The sequence below is a fragment of the Siphateles boraxobius genome, unplaced genomic scaffold, assembly GCF_051911475.1.
Source record: "Siphateles boraxobius isolate OS27281-9 unplaced genomic scaffold, OSU_SipBor_1 7, whole genome shotgun sequence".
Lineage (NCBI taxonomy): Eukaryota > Metazoa > Chordata > Actinopteri > Cypriniformes > Leuciscidae > Siphateles > Siphateles boraxobius.
Genome location: NW_027509197.1, coordinates 31,533,459 through 31,555,883, shown reverse-complemented (window position 1 = coordinate 31,555,883; position 22,425 = coordinate 31,533,459). Strand labels below are relative to the sequence as shown.

General features: G+C 36.9%; 1 protein-coding gene across 1 annotated transcript in view; it reads left to right on the top strand.

The window, feature by feature from the left end:
• abca12 (ATP-binding cassette, sub-family A (ABC1), member 12) overlaps positions 1–22,425 on the top strand; it is a 90,272-nt gene that overhangs the window by 60,129 nt on the left and 7,718 nt on the right. The window contains exons 50-68 of the mRNA XM_077215687.1: positions 26–244; positions 1,150–1,346; positions 1,843–2,000; positions 2,690–2,926; positions 3,550–3,697; positions 3,871–4,117; positions 6,282–6,371; positions 7,100–7,199; positions 7,863–7,990; positions 8,967–9,054; positions 9,823–9,928; positions 11,096–11,150; positions 13,727–13,904; positions 14,081–14,196; positions 15,176–15,335; positions 16,225–16,478; positions 16,583–16,787; positions 17,242–17,351; positions 17,488–17,638. Coding sequence (XP_077071802.1) covers positions 26–244; positions 1,150–1,346; positions 1,843–2,000; positions 2,690–2,926; positions 3,550–3,697; positions 3,871–4,117; positions 6,282–6,371; positions 7,100–7,199; positions 7,863–7,990; positions 8,967–9,054; positions 9,823–9,928; positions 11,096–11,150; positions 13,727–13,904; positions 14,081–14,196; positions 15,176–15,335; positions 16,225–16,478; positions 16,583–16,787; positions 17,242–17,351; positions 17,488–17,638 — 2,947 coding nt within the window. The remainder of the gene's footprint in view (positions 1–25; positions 245–1,149; positions 1,347–1,842; positions 2,001–2,689; positions 2,927–3,549; positions 3,698–3,870; positions 4,118–6,281; positions 6,372–7,099; positions 7,200–7,862; positions 7,991–8,966; positions 9,055–9,822; positions 9,929–11,095; positions 11,151–13,726; positions 13,905–14,080; positions 14,197–15,175; positions 15,336–16,224; positions 16,479–16,582; positions 16,788–17,241; positions 17,352–17,487; positions 17,639–22,425) is intronic.

Here is a 22,425-nt window from a genome sequence, read left to right as displayed (position 1 = left end):
TACTTCTGTATTTTCTATGTTTCAGGTCACTTCTGACGGGGTTGTTTTCACCCACCAGTGGCACTATTGAGGTTTATGGGAAGGATATGCAGCTGTCCATAGATGATGTGCGTAAAGAGATGGGCGTGTGCATGCAGTATGATGTCCTGTTCGACCACCTTACCACTAAGGAACATCTGTTGCTATACGCTCAGATCAAAGCTCCCAACTTGACCAAACAGGAAGTGAACGAACAAGTGCACAGGTACGTTTCAACACTTGTCTCTCAGTATTATTTTGTTCTCTAACATTTCCTGAGAAAGATTATACTTTATCTGGGAGCCATTTGTTATTTTGACTCATTTGGCATGTAGGGATCTAATGTGCCCTTAATTGTGTTGGAGAAGCTACTTTAAAATTGTAGCTTCCCACACTAGAAGCTACTATATAATGAATGATGAAAAATTTTAAATATGAAAATAATGTTCATTCTAAATATAACAAAAACATAAACAGCAGCGTTTAACAAAATATCAAGATACAAAAAAGTCATAAATCATAAATTTGTTTTCCATGAAAAATATCTGTATATTCATTAACTTGAAATTGTATAAAATGTATACATATTTTTAGAGCAGTGTTATTTTAGTATTATTTATATAATATTGTTTTTATTAATATTTTTAATTGGCTTTTATTTTAATATTTTCAGTTTTCATTTAAAGTTTACTTTACTATTTAGTAATTTTGTTATATGCTTTTGTCATTTTTTTCTTTTTTTTAAAATATACTTATTTAGGTTTAATTTTTATTTTGTTTTTAGTTCAGTTTTATGTTTATTTATTTCCATTTATTAATTTTAGTGCTTAATTCTTTTAGTGCTCTAAAAATGAGAAGTTATTAATCTTTGTATTTAATTTTTTAAATAAATTTTTTATATTTTATTTTATTACAGCTTTATTTCAATTTAGTTTTAGTTACCATAACTGTTTCAAACAAAAAGCACCTTAACCTGGGAATGCTCTGACTTAGTGGTTAATGGTTGGTAAAAGTTTACTGGTTCACACACTGTTCCCTTGAGCAAGGCAATTTACCTCAGATCACTATAGATAAGAGTATCCGCTAAATGAAAAATTTGCATTAACTTGGTCCCTCTTTTTCCTGTCTTAGAATCCTAATGGAAACAGACATGCACGCCCACCGCCACAAGCGTGTCGGTACCCTGTCAGGAGGTATGAAGAGGAAGTTATCCATCTCCATTGCCTTCATTGGAGGCTCGCGGCTGGTGGTGCTAGATGAGCCGACCACCGGGGTGGATCCCTGTTCGCGACGCAGCATCTGGGACATTGTCCTTCAGCACAAGCAAGGTGAAATCCCTCTGCAATTTAGACCAGGGTGAAAGTAATCTCCTGGCTTGTACCTGAAGCAAACTCCCCAAAGGGCTTTGTTCTTATCGGGTATCTGACACTTGGTTTAGGATTTAATTAGGCTTGAATGGATTTTCTCAAGGTGCGTGCAGTCAAATCCAGACAGGGAAAAATCCAGACGCAGATGTAGTAACGACTGATTGTTATCCGTCATGCTCCTTCTGATGTTTAATTATCTTCCTCGGAGACAGTTAGCGAATTTATCTCGAGCAAGGATTTAAGACCGTAAAAGAGGGTCATGTCAGATTCTCCTGGTTTATCTTTGTTCATCAGCTCTTTGTTCAGAATCTCTCTCTCTCTCTGTCTCTCTCTCTCTCTCTCTCTCTCTCTCTCTCTCTCTCTCTCTCTCTCTCTCTCTCTCTCTCTCTCTCTCTCTCTCTCTCTTTAATTTCTTTGATTTGACATGCCTCTGTGTTCGTTTTGTTTAACTGTCCAGAACGCACCATCATTCTTTCCAGCCATCACCTGGATGAGGCTGAAGTTCTCAGTGACCGCATCGCCTTCCTGGAGCGCGGAGGCCTCAAATGCTGTGGTTCACCCTTCTACCTTAAAGACAAGCTGGCTAAAGGCTACAACCTCACCCTCACAAAGAAGGTACATCCTATGGAAAATGTCATTCACTTCTTACTTGAGTTAATTCTCTCAAAAAGTACCAAGGTACATTGATACACAACTGTTCAAAAAGTCAGTAAGATTTTTTTTTATAAATGTTTTGGTTTAAGTCATTTATGCTCACCCAGACATTTATTTGATCAAAAAATAGTTAAAACAATAATATTGTGAAAGATCATTGTAATAAATTATCTTTTCTATTTAAAAATGTAATTTATTCTTGTGATGGCAAAGCTGAATTTTTAGCATCAATACTCCAGTCTTCAGTGTCACATGATCCTTCAGAAATAATTCTAATATGCTGATCTGGTGCTCAAGAAAGCTGTTGTGCTGCTTAATAATTTTGTAGAAACCATGATACAACTCAGGATTCTTTGAGTATAACTTTCAAAAGAGCATTATTTATTTGAAATCGAAATCTTTTGGAACATTAGTAATGTCTTAACGGTCACTTTTGATCAATTTACTGCACCCTTGCGGAATAAAAGTATCATTATAAAATATCTATTTGAAACTTTTGAAAGGTAGTTTATATACTGTATACAATGGTATATAATGATTATCGTATTCATGTATCATCATATTACTGTAGTAAAATATGATACTGGTTTTCCAGGATTTATATTTTAAAATTTGTCATGCCAACATGCATTTTTATGGTTTTGGTTCAGGTTCAGACTCCTGATTCAAAAGAAAATTTTGACATTGAAGAAATCAGGGATTTCATTCAAACCTACCTGCCTGACGCTCAACGGAAGGAGGGAGAGGTGGGCGATTTGGTCTATGCCCTCCCACCTTACACCACTCAGAACGCAGCAGCGTACCAGTCTCTTCTCACCGATCTGGATCAGAACCTGGACAAGCTTCAGCTGGGCTGCTACGGCATTTCCGACACCACCTTGGAAGAGGTAATTATCAGATGAAGACCCCAGGTGCAAGATTGAATTATGGACTGAGCCACTGCCACTGGGGTTCAGACAGCCAGTCCAGAAACCTTCAAAGCCTCAAACAGTTCAGCCCAAGATTATTAAAGAAAGCTGAACCACACTAGGTTCCCTGGGATTCTTGGCGCATACAGTGCAAGCTTCACATTTTACATTTCAGAATCAAAGATCCTACAATGAGCTGGGAGATATTGAGTTATTGAAATGAAATTCAAATTTTAGAGGTAATCAATCCATGTGTAAATGCATAAGATTTATGTAGGCTACTATTTTTAGTCATCTTAGCTATGGTGGGAGATGAGACCACTCAATGGGATATGGTTTCCTAACATGAGGGTCACAGCTTCCAGCCGGGGTTGCCAAGCATTTTAAAGGGATAGTTCACCCAAAAATAAAAATTCTGTCATTATTTACGAATACAGGTTTAGAACAACTAATTGATGATGAGTTTCTTTGAACACAAAATAATATATTTTGAAGAATATTGGTTACCAAACAGTTGCTGGTCCCCATTGACTTCCAAAGTTTTTTTCTCTCTCATACTATGGAAGTCGATGTGCACTCAAAAAGATTGTGTTTTCTCTCAGGTGTTCCTGCAGTTGACTCGAGATGAGATGGAGCCTAGAGAAAGTGACACCTTCTCTGTATCAGAGTCTGTAATAGTGAATGACATGTGTGCTTCAAGAGACAGCATTCCTGACGACATAAGCAGCATACACCTTGGAGAGAATGCCAGTAAGTGGTCTTTTAGGACTATTAGTTTCTTCCAGCATTAGTGCCTGTACTTTCCCAGTTACCCTTTGACTGCTTTTAACTTTGAAAGCTCATCTTCAGAATTTACCTGGTTTGAAGCGGTTGAGATGATTGGCTCTATATCATGTGGCATACTCTCTTCTTCTCTTTTAAAGGCCTCACTGGGACCTCAACCGTGAGTGGGCTTGCTTTGACTGCACAGCGGGTGATGGCCATGTTGCTGAAACGCATGCATCACTCCAGGAGGGACTGGAAGGGGCTGTTCTCCCAGGTGTTGCTACCCGTATTCTTTGTGATTGCTGCCATGGGCCTGGGCTCCATCAAGAGTGATCTTCAGCACTTTCCTAAGATTGTGCTCTCTCCTGCTCTGTACCACGTTGATGAACAGTATGCCTTCTTCAGGTTAGACTCGCTCTGTTGTGTAACTTGCTTGTGATTCAAAAGTAGCTCTGATTTCAGTTAGAAAATATGGGTACTGCTCAACTTCAGATAATTAACTTGTTTTTAAGATTAATAATCTATTCATTTACATTTATGCCATTTGCCAACACTTTTGTCCATAGTAACTTAAATTGCATTCAAAGTGTATGAATCCTCCGGGTATTGAAACCATTACTATTACTAGAGCAATGCTCTGTTTTTTGAGCTACATGAACTCTATTCAAATTTATATATTCAAGTTTAGAATTTGCTGATCTTCTAAGATACTGGTGATGATGATAATAGAAAATGATAATGTTGTTAATGACTGGGTAATAGCTATATATACACTCACCTAAAGGATTATTAGGAACACCTGTTCAATTTCTCATTAATGCAATTATCTAATCAACCAAAGAAAGAAAGTTGATTTAAGCAATTTTGAGCGTGGCATGGTTGTTGTTGCCAGACGGGCCGGTCTGAGTATTTCACAATCTGCTCAGTTACTGGGATTTTCAGGCACAACCATTTCTAGGGTTTACAAACAATGTTGTGAAAAGGGAAAAACATCCAGTATGTGGCAGTCCTGTGGGCGAAAATGCCTTGTTGATGCTAGAGGTCAGAGGAGAATGGGCTGACTGATTCAAGCTGATAGAAGAGCAACTTTGACTGAAATAACCACTCGTTTCAACCGAGGTATGCAGCAAAGCATTTGTGAAGCCACAACACGCACAACCTTGAGGCGGATGGGCTACAACACCAGAAGACCCCACCGGGTACCACTCATCTCCAATTTGCAAGAGCTCACCAAAATCGGACAGTTGAAGACTGGAAAAATGTTGCCTGGTCTGAGGAGTCTCGATTTCTGTTGAGACATTCAGATGGTAGAGTCAGAATTTGGCGTAAACAGAATGAGAACATGGATCCATCATGCCTTGTTACCACTGTGCAGGCTGGTGGTGCTGGTGTAATGGTGTGGGGGATGTTTTCTTGGCACACTTTAGGCCCCTTAGTGCCACTTGGGCATTGTTTAAATGCCACGGCCTACCTGAGCATTGTTTCTGACCATGTCCATCCCTTTATGGCCACCATGTACCCATCCTCTGATGGCTACTTTCAGCAGAATAAAGCACCATGTCACAAAGCTTGAATCATTTCAAATTGGTTTCTTCAACATGACAATGAGTTTCTCTGTACTAAAATGGCCCCAATAGTCACCAGATCTCAACCCAATAGAGCATTTTTGGGATGTGGTGGAACGGGAGCTTCGTGCCCTGGATGTGCATCCCACAAATCTCCATCAACTGCAAGATGCTATGCTATCAATATGGGCCAACATTTCTAAAGAAAGCTTTCAGCACCTTGTTGAATCAATGCCAAGTAGAATTAAGAAAGTTCTGAAGGCGAAAGGGGGTCAAACACAGTATTAGTATGGTGTTCCTAATAATCCTTTAGGTGAGTGTATGACAGTATGGGATAATGTACTGTCATCTGGTCATTATTGAAAATATACAAAACATATTTTATGATTATGACTGGCTATCCTTTTATTTATTTATTTATTTATTTAACTCTGAAATTGCCCAGAAGGGGTGATTTTTCGAAATGTAAATGTAGCATCCTTTTTTTTAGCAAGGCTTTTTTCACCTTAGTGTTTTCCCCCCACAAAATGAGTATAAACTATAAATATATAATTTTTATTTATGAAAATACATAATAAACATCAGCATTTACCTCCATATATGTTTTACTACAACCTTTAAAAGGATGCAAAATGCCTCACAAAAACTTGCATGAACATTTTTGAGTAATTATGCTTACGAATCATTCATTGACTGATTCAAAATAACTGATTCCCTGAAATTATTTTAACTTCCTCACTCTGTTGGCATTTAATGAAGGTTATGACAGAGATGCTTTTAAAACACCTCTCATACTTATGGGTCAGGTCACTCACTGGCGTACAACTAGCCAATTGCCACTTTAGCTGAAGCAAAAACTTCATGGGCAAATAAAAGCACATTATTGCTGTATTCCCATTGTTGGTAATTTTTTCTATTGCCTCCAAAGTAATATAAAATATATAGTGAAAATATTAAATATTTTGCACATCCTTAAACATTGCCATTGCACATTGTCTCCAAAGGAATCAGAATCCCAACACCAGCAGTCTTGTAGATACCATGATGTCCTATCCAGGCATTGACCACGTCTGCATGAGAGACCCCACAGATTCGTAAGTAATCATCCGTATGTCTTAGTGATCTGCGGTGCTGTTCAGAACTGTGAGCTCAGTAATCAGACTGCAAGCCGCTATAAGCCATGAGTGATTACATATCACACCATCAGCTCACCTGGCCACTGCAAATGGCTTTCATTTTTGCCGGCTATGATTTTAGCCTCTCTGATCTTCGCAGGTCTGTTCTTAAGCTCTGGTCGCCATCTACTTTGCTGAGAGCCCTGGGACTCTGATACTCTGTCTGCTTGTATCAGCGGGTCTGCTCGTGTTCCTGGTCAATTTCATCACACTAATGTGCCACTTAGTTTTCTATAACTGTTTTTTATCACGCTATTTTCCCATCTCTTCTCTTCTTACTCTTTTGTCCTCTCTTTGTAACATGCTCATAACACTCTCTTGCTTTCTTGGTCTCTGTTTTTCCATTTCTCTTTCACCCATACATCTGAAAGCTCTGTCTTTCGTAATTCTTTCTGTAAGAGCTTATAATAATGCGTATAGGGGCGTAAATCTCTGAGAAGAACCTCACTTGCACGTTTTTGTAAAATTCACCCAGTGATCATTTGCATTACTCATGCATTTCCTGTTTGTAGGATTGATTTCCCCTTTATCAAACAGACTTTATCACTGATACCTTCAAAATAACCATTACACAGTTTGAAGTGGTTCTTGCATGTAGACTATTGTTTTCTTCTTTTTGTTTACATTTTTTTTTTTTTTTTTTACAGGGTTTGCAAAGAGAGACCTCCTGCAGGAACTCAGACCTGGATCTCCGGAGGCAACAGCTCTGCTACATTTACCACCTGCAAGTGCAGCAACCAAGTGCAGGTGGGTCAAACAGAGCATAACCATCATAACACAAACAACATTATCACTTATCCTCAATGATGTGCATCTTTCACTGTTTAAATATTGATAAAAAGATCATTAGTGTTTTGATAGCGTGAAGGTGATTGTTGATCACAGCAGGGTTGCGCGCCCTACACAATTGATTTGAGAATGCCTTTTAAAATTTGTTCCTTTGACTTTGAATCAAGGCAGCAAGGCGAATGCAAAATCAACATTCATATGTAATAGAATGTTTAATAATTAATCATTGAAATAATGTTACATAAACATGTTATCATTCACAACACACATTTACATTGACATTATATGATATTAATTCATGTTTTGAAATGTCACCTATAAAATTAGTTATATAGTTTTTTAAATAGCTTTCATTTTATGGACTGTCGTACATCAGTTTTTATTTTTGAAAAAAATGAAATGAAAACAGTGTGGTTCTGTATGGAAACTAAAATAGTTTTTTGGCTGTTTTTCCACAGTATTCAACTTAGTTTAACTTTTTTAGGAGAATTTAACTTAATCCAGGGAAATGGCTAATTCTGCTCTCGAATTGACAGGAGCAAGTTGTTATATTCAGATTTTTTCCTAATTCTGTATCGCGGCATCTGGTCAAAATATCACTTACTTTTCTGTCACTTTCAGTCGTGTCCTGCATCAGGATATCAACCACCTCAGAGTAGAAATCCATCATCCCAGATTGTCTACAACCTGACGGGCATCAACATAGAGGACTACCTGTTGGCCACTGCCAATGACTTCGTCAGAAACAGGTGAATTTGATTACACATAGCGCTTCACAGAATTAAACTAATTTCAAAAGATAATTCCTTAGTCATAAATTCAGAATATGATCAGGTGGAATATTAAGGAATTTATGAACCACCGGTAGGCTGATTAATAATTAAAGTGGAAGCACTTCGGTTTATCTCAGCTTACCAATGGCATTTCCGACCAGCTGACATTTTCCGTCCTAGTCAAATAGCACACAGCTCTTGAGCGTGCTGCTGGCATGAAAATACTTTATTACACCTAAAATAGTAAGGCAAGCATTTATTATTCATACATTGCTCTTCCAAAAAAATGTAATAAAATACACAGCCCTGCTGCAGTGTGGTGGCGAAAATAGCAATAAAAAAGGTAAATCAATGCTATTATATTAGGAGTGTATATGATATATTATATGATATTAGGAGTATATCATTAGGAAAAAGTCTTTAGCGTCTCAAAACACTAAATTTATTGTTAAATAAATTGAGCTTTGATATAAGAATGTGGGAAAGAACATATACATTTGCAGGCTTTGAGTCCAATTAAAGATACTAAAAGAGATTCCTTTAACCCTAGAATGCATTAACCAAAAGACCTACAGTACACAAATGCATAAATATGGTCAAAATTACCAGCAACCGCATTGCACCCAGTAACTGTGAAATCACCTTTATAGCGCTTTATACAGCACAGATTGTTTCAAAGCAGCTTCACTGTAAATAACAGAATCAATGATGCAAACTTCACTAAATATGAGACGAATTCAAATTTTGCTGTAAAGCAACTCTAAAAAGCCAAGTCAGTTCAGAGTTGGGTCAGTTAAATTCAATAACTGTGTAAAGTTCATCAAGTATTAAACAAATTTATTCAGATATAAGTAGCTATTCAGAAGATGTAATAAATATGTACAACATGTGAACAAGATGTTACACCAGGAGTTACACGTTCTAATGTTAGTTGTTTTGTGCTTTGATTCAGATATGGAGGCTGGGACTTTGGAAAGCCTCTTCCCATTGATCTTAAGTTGGACATGTTAGATGTGCCTGCTAACAGAACGCTTAGTAAGGTAATTTGGATGAGTGATATTATAGTACATTGCCCCAATGGCAAAGTGGCTCATTGTACCAATGTAACAGTTTATGTAGATGCTAACAGGCTCTGTTCCAAATCCAAGTAAGCCGCCTCGTAGGCAGCATTTTAATGCATCATAATCACCCTCCTGTTGTGAAAGCTGTTCCAAAAGGTAGGCAGCATCTTTATGTTGCCTTCTAAGATAGCTTTTTGGCATAATTTTAAGGCAATATTGCATGTGAAGAATGCAATATCCCATGTGAAGAATGCAGTGTTCAGTGAAAAAAATACTTTCAAGATGACAAATGAAGCAAGAGAAAAGTTAATTCAGTACCAAAATACAGTAGTTAAGTCTAATTACAAATGGTCTTTTACCCAATATTTGTATGAGCAATGTACAGTACCTGTCAAAAGTTTGTAAACATTGTAATTTTGTAATGTTTTAAAACAAGTCTCTAATGCACACCAAGGCTGCATTTATTTAATCAAAAATACAGTAAAAATCATTGTTTTCTATTTGTATATATTAATTATACATCATTACTCCAGTCTTCAGTGTCACATGATCCTTCAGAAATCATTCTAATATCTGGTACTGCATTTTTACACATGTTAGTTGTTATTTTTCCTGTTAAAGCCTTAAAAGGCAGCAGTCAATGCATCTCAGTGAGATCTGGAACAGAGCCTTAGCCTTATTTACCTTAGCCTTTATTTGATTAGAGAGGAATTGTGGTGCATTGTATTAATATTTGTGTTCACACAGATTTGGTATAATCCAGAAGGTCACCACACCATGCCTGCCTACCTCAACAGCCTTAACAACTTCATCCTGAGATCCAGTCTGCCACCTGAGAAACGACAACAATATAGTTAGTTAAACCTCTCTCTTTAACTTTGTAAGATTTTGTAGATTCTAGTTCTCTCTTAGAATCTATAAAAATTCACATACGGTGTCGTTCAAAAGTTTTGTTTTTCAATTTTTTTAATGTGTTCTTGTATTCAGCAAGGATACGTTCAATTGATAAAATGGAACCGTAAAGACAATTAAAAAATTATTGTGTGTATTTTAAATCCTGAAAATGTTTTATCACTTTATTCCCTAAAAAAATAAGCTTTTGAGCAGCAAATCAGCATATTAAAAGGATTTCTGAAGGATCATGTGGCATATGAAGGGATCATGTGGCCACTAAAGGCTGGAGTAATGGATGCTGAAAAAAGTCACAGGAATAAAATTTGCATTTAATATATATATATTTAATACAAAAATGCTGTTATTTTAATTTGTAATAATATTTCACAATATTAATATTTGTACTATATTTTTGATCAAATAAATCCAGACTTGATTAGCATAAGAGACTCCTTTCAAAAGCATTAAAAATCTTACCCAGCCCAAACTTTTAAACAGTAATGTATATCAAATCTTTTTAAGTTGTATAACAGATCAAATGTGTAATGCATCCCGAGTTTCATTATTGTGCACCTTATTTTGAGCAAGAACCGCCCACTTAGACAGGAGAACACCTTTTGACTGACTGCAAAGAACTCTACCAAGTTATTTTTTTATATAGATTTTTATAATTACTGGGTTTATCTGGAAAAAATAAGCTTTTTTTGCAATATGCTGAAATATTATCCTTGCCTTCAGAGACAATAGTGACAATAACAATTGTAATACCACTAACCTTAGACAGGGGGAAGTGTGTCTATTCTATCTCCCACTAGAAGGCAGAGTGGTCTGAATGCTAATTAGAGGTGCTGAGAACTGAAATGAAGGAATAGAGCTGGTCTTATTTCAACACTGCCAGACTGGCCCACTGGCTGAGATTCACTGTCCGCCTCCAGGCAAGATTAATGCAATCCTAGCAGTCAATAATTGAAAGGGGGGATGCATTCATTCAAATGTAGCCAGTGAACTCATTCAGGGCAAAACAGAGCATAAATTCAGCAAAGGTTCATGGGAGGAGCAGATTGCCGATCACATGTTGGCCCGAGCAAGTGTGTATTTTCTCATGTGCTAAAATCTCTCTTTACAGCTATCTCCATATCCAGCCACCCTTACCCTGGCCAAGTGCAAGACGAGGATGTAATGTGAGAGCACGCACGCACACACACACACACACACACACACACACACACACACACACACACACACACACACACACACACACACACACACACACACACACACACACACACACACACACACACACACACACACACACACACTCACGCGGGCATGCGCGCGCCCGTCCTTCTGTCTGGCAGCTAAAGCTGATAAAGTACTCTGTGGGACCAAATACAGACTGAGCGTATTAGTTGGGCCGGTACCAAATCACAGACCCAGTGGTGGGGAAAAGAAAGCAATCAGGCAAATGATGGGCTTTAGATAAGATATGCAAACACTGCTCTGACATTTTCATTCTAGTGGAGCACTTGAAGTAATGTAATTTGACTCCTGTATTTACTCCTCTTTGATTTTTTTTCCTGAGCTTGGCTTATTGATTACTAACCCAATATAATGTGTGTTTACTCTGAAGGTGGTTCAGAGGTTAATTGATTCAACATCGCCACCCAAACATGCTTGTTTTTTGAACACTGTGGTGGGCGATTTCAACCGTGCCTAAATTTAAAAGACACGCTCTGTAAAATGAATGCAATTGTTTCAGTCTCACAGCTGGGATGAGACTGGCTTGACGCCTGCTACTTAGGCTTAGGCCGAGGAGAAAACATGCAAAGAAAGCAAGTAAAATGAAGAAGAATAGGTTGGCTACTCAAAATAAAAAATGATTCTGTGAGTAGCTGAAAAGAGCAGAAAAGAATGCATTCATTTTCCAGATACTTGTATCAAAAGTCCCTTTTTAAGGCAAGTCAAAGCACTTGGCGGCCATATTGGTAACAGCCTCAGGCAGTTGTTTCAAGTACAAATAGAGTGCTGCAGGAATGAGTCCTAAAGCACAGAAATGATTTATCATTTTCAGAAATATCAGTTCCATCATCCTGCAGTCAATGGGTTTTTTGAATGGGGTTTTAGTTAAATGACTGAAATAAGGTCTGTGGTTAACACAAGCTTTTTTTCTATGACATACATACCCTACTTGTAATTATTTAAGCATTTACTGGCTAAATGGGACCACAATGGTTGTCTGGGACATTAAACATCATCACTCCGTGCAGGAAAACTCATCTGCTCACTATAGTCCGTTTTTAAAGCCTTGTTGTATTAATACTCACGCTCTTACCATCCTAACAAACTTTCCAACTTGTAGATTTAAATAAAGCTTAAAATATTGGTTGGAAAATTAGAGGTTGGGACATTGAAGTCAAACTTTTGATGGACACAGAGCTTATTTTCTGAAATAATCAATGGAAAAGCTCTATTGGCTTTATGTTGAAGGAACCAGGGTGATTCTAACTTCTAGGTTGGCGTACAAAATTATGACATTCTTGCAGCAGTCTTTTATATATACTTCAAAAACTCAAAACTCACATTCAGGCTCAACTCTCTGTGGTATGGGTCTTCTGTCTTTCCCTGGGATCAGTTCGTTCTTATTTTTCCTCCATTCTTGCTGTATATTTTTTTGAGTTCTTGGGAGCAGAGATGGGACGCAAAGGGTCAGCATTAAAGGCAATAGCTCAGCTGGTGACTGCTAGAAAAAGAAGTGTCCTGCTGAGACTGAACTCTTGATCGTCTCTGACTCTGTCTTACACAATTCTCACAGATAGAAAGATCTTAATTCTCATGGCTTTCATGTTTTCTCCTCACTGTGTCTGGTGCCGTTGTAAATGCATCAGGCTTGACTGAAGAACAGTGTTAAGCTCATGTGTGACACCGTTGGAAATATGAAGTGCAGTTTGTATTGTAAGGGTAAAACAGCAGGACATGCTCTCACTGCACCGCTGGCGCAGAATAACAGCTTTTTTTTGTTTTTTGCAGGTCTATTGAATCTATTAAATGTCTATTAAATGTACAGTTATAGCCCTATTTACTTTATTAAAACATGTTTCTGGTCTTATTATAAACTATTTGTGCATGTAACAAACATGTGCTACCATTCAAAGGTTTGGGGTCAGAAAATGTTTTTTTTAAAAGATTAAAAATATTAAGTAGCAACTGTTTTTAACATCGATAATATTAGGAATTGTTTTTTGAGCACCAAATCAGCATATTAGAAGGATTTCTGAAGGATCATGTGACACTGAAGACTGGAGTAATGGCTGCTGAAAATTCAGCTTTGCCATCATAAGAATAAATGACATTTTTAAATATAGATTTAAATAATAAATTACTAAATGCTAAATACATATACAGATAGAGAGAGAGAACAGAAAATAGTTATTTTTAATTGCAAAAATGTTTCACAATATTACTGTTTTCACTATCTTTGATCAAATAAATGCAACCTTGCTGAGCATAAAATACTTTTTTAACAAAATGTAAAAAATTGACCAACCCTAAACTTTAGTCCGGTATTATATGTATGTATAAAATATAGCATAAAAAATAAACAATAAAATCTAAATATATTTATAAAATGCACCAATATATAATTTATAATCTTTTTTTTATTCCTATATTTTATTATAAATGGACACAAGGTCATATACTCTGAACTTGCATGTCTTGAGGTCCTCAGTATTGAAATCTTTCTTTTTGTATCCTCAAGGGTGGGCGGTTTGGTCAGCATCCTGGTTGCGCTCTGTGTCCTCACTGGCTATTCCATCATGACTGCCAGCTTTGTCATCTATGAGGTTCAGGAACATCACACAGGCTCCAAGAGACTCCAACAGATCTCTGGCATCAGTGAACCTTTTTACTGGATCATCAACTTCTTCTATGATATGGTACTTCATCATTAGTTGATAGATTTCAGCCTTTTAGAATATATATATAATATATATATATATATATATATATATATATATATATATATATATATATATATATATATATATATATATATATATATATATAACAGAAGACTGTTTGTGTTTATGAAGTCTTTTCTGTTGCATTGCAGGCTCTTTACATGGTTCCTGTGGTGCTCTCGGTGGCGATGATAGCAGCGTTCCAGCTACCAGCCTTCACAGAGAGACAGAACCTTGGCGCGGTCACACTTCTGCTGGTGCTATTTGGGTCAGCTTACATTCAAGTACCTTTACCACCAGAGAGTTTCCTGTCACAAGACAGACGTCTCATTAGAATGCCTCAGCGCTGACAGGTCCTCAAGGCACTAGAGCTTCATGAATGTATTATTCAGCAAATGCTACACGTCGCAGCATTGGCAAAGGGGAAGTTTTAGTTAATGCACCGTCTTTCAGGTAAACACAGGCTCTCTGCTAGAAAGAGGAGAGTTGCTTGAAGCTTTCCTGCAAAAGGCCTGGGCTCTGAAGAAGCGATTTCACACACTCCGTCACCCAGTTAATTGCATTGTGGAGAGCAGTGAGGCCACTCACAGTCAGTCTATAGGCTTCAGAGCTCCAGGCTGCTTGGGAGGCCCTTCATTGTGTGAAGTCAGCAGTCTGGCCCGCATTCATCCGCCTGTGAGCTCACCGGCTCTCGGCCCATAAATAACCACACATCACAGCGATCCGACCACTTTCCCTTCAACCTGCTTAATTGCTTTTGTTTAGCTGAGCGGTGTGGACTTTCCACCACTAACAATACACGCACACACACACACACACACACACACACACACACACACACACACACACACACACACACACACACACACACACACACACACACACACACACACACACACACACACACACACACACACACACACACACACACACACACACACACACGCGGTACCCTCTCAGTTTAAACACATCCTCTTCCTTGACCCCACCACCCCAATCACCGAGAGTAATGAATAAAAAAACAGATCATTCTGTGAAGCTGAAGAGGAGAGAGACTGCTTCACGAAAAGGAAATAGATGAACTCATTTATCTTCTGGCTTCTTAGCTCAACTGTGGAATAAATTCTCTCTCTCTTTGCTAAACTCAAAGCAGAAGTCTTACTATAGTTCTTTTGTCTTCCTACATGTTGTAATTCATTTTTTTCAAGCTTGTTACTTACCACATTGATTTCATTTTTTATTTTCAGTTTCTCCACATTCCCTTGGATGTACCTTCTGTCTGCGATATTCAAGGATACGGAGATGGCCTTCATTGGTTATGTTTGCATCAATCTCTTCATCAGTATCAACACCATCATCACCACATCCATTATCTACTTCCTGGGTCAGCTTAACCAGAATGACCTGGTGAGAGAAAAAAGTCAGAGGGACGTTTCACCCCCAAATTAAAAAAGAAAATACTAATTAAAATTAAATCAAATTATATTAAGACACTTAAACCAATTTTTAAGACCATTTAGAATTTTTTGCTTTGTGATATTTTTTCATGACAATTAAGCACATTTATTGCCCTCATATTCTCATTACCTATTATCCATTTCTTTTATTCTTTAGTAAGTATATACTACCATTCAAAAGTTTGTGGTCGATAAGATATATATTTTAAATTTTTTTGAAAGAAGTCTCTTATGATCACCAAGGCTGAATTTATTTGTTAAAACATTTTGTGAAATATTATTACAACTTAAAATAACTATTTTCTATTTGAATATATTTTAAAATGTATTTATTTTTCCTGTGATGACAAAGCTGAATTTTCAGCATCACTTCAGTCTTCAGTGTCACATGATCCTTCAGAAATCATTCTAATATGCTGATTTGGTATTCAAGAAACATTTCTTCTTATTATTAATGTTGAAAACAGTTGTGCTGCTTAATATTCTTTTTGGAAACAGTGAACATTTGTTTGATGAATAGAAAGTTCAAAAGAACAACATTTGTTTAAAATTTAAATCTTTTGTAACATTATAATTGTCTTTAATTGTCACTTTTGATCACTTCAATCCATCCTTGCTGAATAAAAGTATTAATCTCTTTAAAATATCTTACCGACCCCAAATTCTTTTAACTGTAGTGTATGGAATAGAACTGAGAATAGCCAAATAAATTTCCACCAACCAACCAACCAACCAACCAACCAACCAACCAACCAACCAAAAAAAAAAAAAAAGATCCATTTAAGTAGCTTTGCACTTTGTCCTTCCTTCTCCAAAATTGCTCTTCCTGTCCATTTCAGAGCATCCAGAATGTGTACCGTACCATGAGCAACATCTTCCTAGTCTTCCCTCAGTTCAGCTTTGGCAATGGGTTGATGGAGTTGACAAGGGTTGACATGCAGGTGCAAATCTTGAGCGCTTTTGGGGTGGATGCCTACAAGAACCCATTCAGGATGGATGTTCTGGGCTGGATGTACATCTCCATGTTCCTGCAGGGTTTCATCTGCTTCACGCTCCGCCTGCTACTCAACAAGACACTCCTTCGCAAAGTCAGGTATACGTGAGGCTCGGGCACTATAGGTTTAAAGTGGTTACCAGTTATTAAAACCTTTTACCCTATAGCTGTCTCATTTTTTTGCATTTGTGTTTTCTTCACAGACGTTTATTTTGGTGTAAGAGGAATGTTGTTCAGAGCTATAGCCCCAATGAAGATGAAGACGTGGTGGCTGAACGCTTGCGTGTGGACCGTGGGGATGCAAGTGCAGATATTCTGCAGGTTAATGAGCTGTCTAAGGTGTACCAAAACCTGAGCAAGAGGGTACAGGCGGTGAAGAGTCTGTCTGTTGGCATCCCAGCTGGCGAGGTCTGTGCCATTTGCATAGTAAAAATAATTATTAGAGCATTTACATGCACAAGAATATTAAAGTCAACATAAAATTTGCAATACATTTTGCTTTCGTAATGAGATGTATTTCCGATTATCAACAAGAATTGATCATTGATTTTGTGCATTGTGAATTAATTGGATTGTGAAAAGTGGGTGTTCCACTTTATGATTTACAATACCTGCTCTCCAAAATTTCGTGCAAGTATTAAACAAAATGACCAAATCAATAAAGTTTTAACCAGAATATGGATCACTGAGGGGAAAAGCAGCTATATATACTTAATATTTAAGGCACTTTGCATATGCTTTGCTTTATTATTTTCCATGGTTTAAATGTTATTCATAGAAGATTTATGATTCAGATTTTAAGAATAATCAATGACAGCAAAACATTCATTGTGATTGAACGGAAGCTTAATATCTTCCTTAGTGCTTTGGATTGCTGGGAGTCAATGGTGCAGGGAAAACCACTACGTTCAAGATGCTAACAGGAGAAATTAGCCCTACCGATGGCTCAGCTAAGATCCGTGACATTGACGGGTACTTTTCTTTCTCCTTTTAAAAACTACATCTGGTACCTTTACTGTTGCTCAGCGTCTATTTCTAAAGCATTTTACTAGGCATTTGTTTTGGGTTTCATTGCATGTCCATAAATCTCCCTGGCCTGTGTCCTCAGGAGGATGGTTGACATCATAGACTGCAGGAGAGAGGGCATAAACATTGGTTACTGCCCCCAGGTGGACGCACTGGATGACCTCCTGACGGGAGAAGAACATCTCTATTTTTATGCCCGCATCAGGGGCATCTGCAAGCGGGAGACTGGCCAGGTAAGGTCACAGCTATATCTATTTTGTTCTGGCAAAGGCCAGTTTCTGATTAAATTGACTTACAAGCAGTGCATGTTTTCCACTATAATGATACCTGTGTATGGTTGTCATTTTATTTAATAAAATTCCAGTGCCGCGATACTAATTTCAAAAGTTCAAACATTGGGGGTCTTTAAGATTTAAATAATACCCTTTTTTCAACAAGGAAACATCAAATTGATCAAAAGTGATCAGTGCATTTAAAATGTTACAAAAGATTTCTATTTCAAATAAATGCTGTTCTTTTGAACTTTCTATTCATCGAGGAATTCTGAAAAAAAGTTCACAGTTTCCACAAAAATAATTCTGTTTTCAACATTGATAATAATTAGAAATGTCTTGAGCACCAACTCAGCCTATTAGAATGATTTCTGAAGGATCATGTGATGTGACACTAAAGAAAATTCAGCTGTGCCATTACAGTAATAAATGACATTTTATAAAAAATAAAATAAAAAAAATATATATTTTTTTAATATTATTGTTTTACTGTATTTTTGATCAAATAAATGCAGCCATGGTGAGCATATAGAGACTTTTTTAAAAACATCAAAAACTCTTACTGACACCAAAGTTTAAACCGTTATGAACTGATGTGGTGATGGCGCAGTGGATAAGACACATGCCTTTGGTGTGAGAGACCCGGGTTCGAATCCACTGTGAGACACCAATGTGTCCCTGAGCAAGACACTTAACCCCTAGTTGCTCCAGAGGCGTGCGACCTCTGACATATATAGCAATTGTAAGTCGCTTTGGATAAAAGCGTCAGCTAAATGAATAAATGTAAAATGAACTGTATATAGAAGCAAATTCCATTTAAAATGTAAGTCACACATGTGCAAGTTTAAAGGCAGTCGTCTGAGATAGTACTGAGTCAATAGTTTGTATGGTTGGAAAAAAAGAGAGATTGGCATCATTACATCTTTTTTTATTTTGGTATCGACTTGATTCTATAATGCTGGTACTCTTGACATCCCTGCTTATATGCAACTAAATGTATTCCACTGATAGAGTTTGGTGATAGAGTTTGCTGATTGGAAATGAGAGAGAAGAGATGAGGCGTAACAGACAGCTGTCTGTTAATATCATGTCACAACTCAATGACCGACTGACATCATTTAACCCTCTAAGAATGATTTTGCATGTGTCTTTCGTCAAGTGTGACATCTTTCCACACATGCAAAAACATGTCAGGAAATAGTTCTGAAAGCACCAGGATATAGTGTGATTGAGATGCTGCTGTTGTGATTGAGACCAGCATCACCAGTTTTAAAGAACTTTTGCGATGCAGGTCTACCCACTTGACCAGCACTAACCATCATCGACCCACTTGGAAATCCCTGCTGGACTTCTCAGTAGAACGTGAATAGATTTCAGTTCGGTATTGTCTGAGTATTGCATTTGACAGGAAATGGTTGGCTCTTTTCCATATTGATTAATAAGAAAGCTAATTAATCTTGCATTCTCCCAGGATTATTGGTAAAAAGCACTTCTGTAAAACTTGCCTTTGGCTGCAGATGATGTGAACTCTTTGGGGCGGTTTCCCGGACAGAGATTAAGCCTAGTGCTAGACTAAAATGGCCCTTTAAACCAGTTTAACAGAAATCTGCTTTCTCTGTCATGGCTTTAAATAGTCCTAGATTTAGTTTAGTCCAGAGTTTAATAAACTTATTTCCTGGAGGAAGATTAGAGTTACCCCAAGACTAAATTGAGTCTTAAATTAAACCTACCAGGAGGCAGGTTTAACTTCAGATTAACAATTTGTTTCAAAGAAGACACATGTATTACTAGTATATATATACAGTTGTGGTCAGAATTAATGGCACCCCTGGTAAATATGATCAAAAATTTTCTTTTGATCTTCCATTTAAAACAAATTGCAAAAATCTAACCTTTCATTGAAGTAAAATAATTGAAAGTGGGGGGGGGAAATCACATTATGAAATAAATGTTTTTCTCCAAAGCACGTTGGCCACAATTATTGGCACCCCTAGAATTTTTTTACGAGTGAAATATTTCTGAAGTATATTTCCATTAATATTTAGCTTTTTTTTTTTAGCACACCAGGGTGACTAGGAACATAAAATTGTCTTCTTGACTTTTCAAGAATGACTTCTTGTTTCACAGGAGTTTAAATGTGAGGAAACACAAAGGCCAACTTCCCTCAATCATCCACAACAATGAGTAAAACCAAAGAATATAGTTCTGATGTGCATTAAAAGATTGTTGAGCATCACAAAATAGAAAGTGGCTGTAAGAAAATAGCTAAAGAATTGAAAATCCCCATTTTAACCATCAGGGCAATAATTATGAAGTTCCAATCAACTAAAGATGTTACGAATCTTTCAAGTGACAAGTTTCGCACGCTCTCCCTTTTGCACCATATATCTCGTTAAATGTGGAGCAAAACTGACTTGTGCATCTGTAGAGGCAGTGGGCGGAGCCAACATGAATATTCATGAGTTTCCCGGGCATGCTCGTGGAACTGCTCATTTTAGTTCACTCAGAGGTTCCCTCCTCGTTTCTCAGCAGGTTTAATGGGTTGTATATATATTTTATAAGGTAAATATAGTTTCAGCGATAACTTAAACTACAATTGTGTACCGTTTCGTAATGTTCATAATGTTTTTATTAATTTGCACATTTTGTGCATTCGTCAATGACTGAATGATTGCAGGCATTCACTTCGTGTAGGCCTATATAAAGTATTTAGATTCTTGTGTGAGTTTGGGAGATCTCACCACGAGTGGGAGGGAGTGGGGGTCGAGGCAAAGCACAAGAGTGAGTTCAAATGGTTCAATTTCAAAAGAAATGCCTGGAAGTCTGTTTTTAATTAATTATATATATATATAATTAATTACAAACAGGCTTCCAGGGATTTCTTTTCTTTTCTTCCATAGCTGATGTGTGCTGTTCCATATCTGATGTTTATTTAGCTTGCTTAAAAATAATTTTCTCTTGTTTAGTAATTTTTTTTTCTGATGCCATTGTTTTCCTTGTATTTGCTTCTCAGTTCCATGCAATTTTTAGCTTTTCTTGGTTCATTCCATGTTTTATAGGCTACCTCTGTCATGCTAATTCAGATTAGTACAGTTGGTTTTAAATTAATCTGGTTTATTTTAGTTCAGGGCTCCATAGTCCAGGTGTAACTAATCTGTACTTAATCTGTGTTACAGAAAGCCATTTTTTAAGACACGATTAACTATTCTAGATTAAGGCCTACTCCAGGCTTAATTTAAACCCTCTCCGGGAAACCGCCCCTTTATCAGTTTTCCTAAAGACTGAAACTGGTATATAGCTTGGATAAGAGTTTACTATGTCATATTAGCAAGTTATTATGAAAATAAGTTTAAGTCGGAATAGTGTTCCTATGAAACACTGTAACACTGAATCATGGCTTTTATTGCTTTTATATAGCAGCAGCAATGTCAATATGAAAAAAAAGACTTTTAAAAAGTTAAATGTAAGGAATACATGAGCTTCTAAATCAAATAAAATCTCAGAGTCAGAACCATCAGTTTTTGTAATGCAGGACCTGCCTTGGTGTTCTCAACAGCTACATTTCTGAAGATACGCAGGAGAACTGTTTAGAAGATAAATCGCACTGCTTTATGTCTTTTTTCTCTTTATTGCATTCTGATCCTGCACGATATTTTGATCTAGAGGGCTTAAACTTGAACTGAATATATCAACTCCATTATGATCAGAGACTGTGACATGCATTTACAGTATGATGTTATGAGCACATAGCTCAAACACACACATACCTCACTGTCAAGCTTGTTCCTTTCTCTTATGTAATTTGGTGTCGTTTCTAGTCTCTACTAATACTTTAGACGTTGGTTAGCCTGTGGTGAAAGGATTTCAAATAATGCATGTAATGACATGAAAATTAAACATTCTTTGAACTGAGAGTCATTACAGAAAATGTGAAAAAGTCTGCTTTTATATAAAGCTTGCCACCTGCAGTATTTGATTACAGTAATGTGACGAAATTCAATTCTTTATTGTTTACTCAACCTCATGTTGTTTTAAAACTGTATCATCTGCCAAGTTAAATGCTTTGAAGACTATTCTTTTTTTCTATACAACGAAAGTGACCAAAGGATTTTCAGGGAATAATCTGTTCTGTTTCTCACACAAATCTATTGATTAGCTTTGAAACACTTATAATAGAACACAATGGCACACAAGTCATGTTGACTATTTTTATGCTGGCTTTGTTGTGTCTTTTTGGAGCTTGACAGTCCCTGGTCACCATCCACTTTCATTTTAAGGAAAAGAGCTGCTCGAACATGCTACAAACTAGGGCTGCACGATATTGAAGAAGAATGCGGTATGCGATAACTCATTAAATAATGCGATATTCGATATGCGATGCGATAATGCTTAAAGTGTGTGAAATAAACGTATTTATCTTTAAAATTATATAACCTACATAAATGTTTCACATTCTTTTTCTGACGAGAAAACATCCCTATAACTTCTGAAAGTGAACAGCAGTGCTTTACTGCAGCATAATAAGTGTTATTTTAACATACGTGTAAACCACGGGGTTTTAGGGTTTCAGGTTATCCTACATTAGGTTTATTTAACAACAGAAACTGAATAATCAAATGTAAAAATAAAACACTGCTTATTTTTTTACTGTATGATTTAAATATATATACTGATTCTTATTAAGCTACAAAAGTTATTCAACGAAGAGCAGTGAGTGATTTTCTCTTTGTCTTTTGTTCATGACCCCA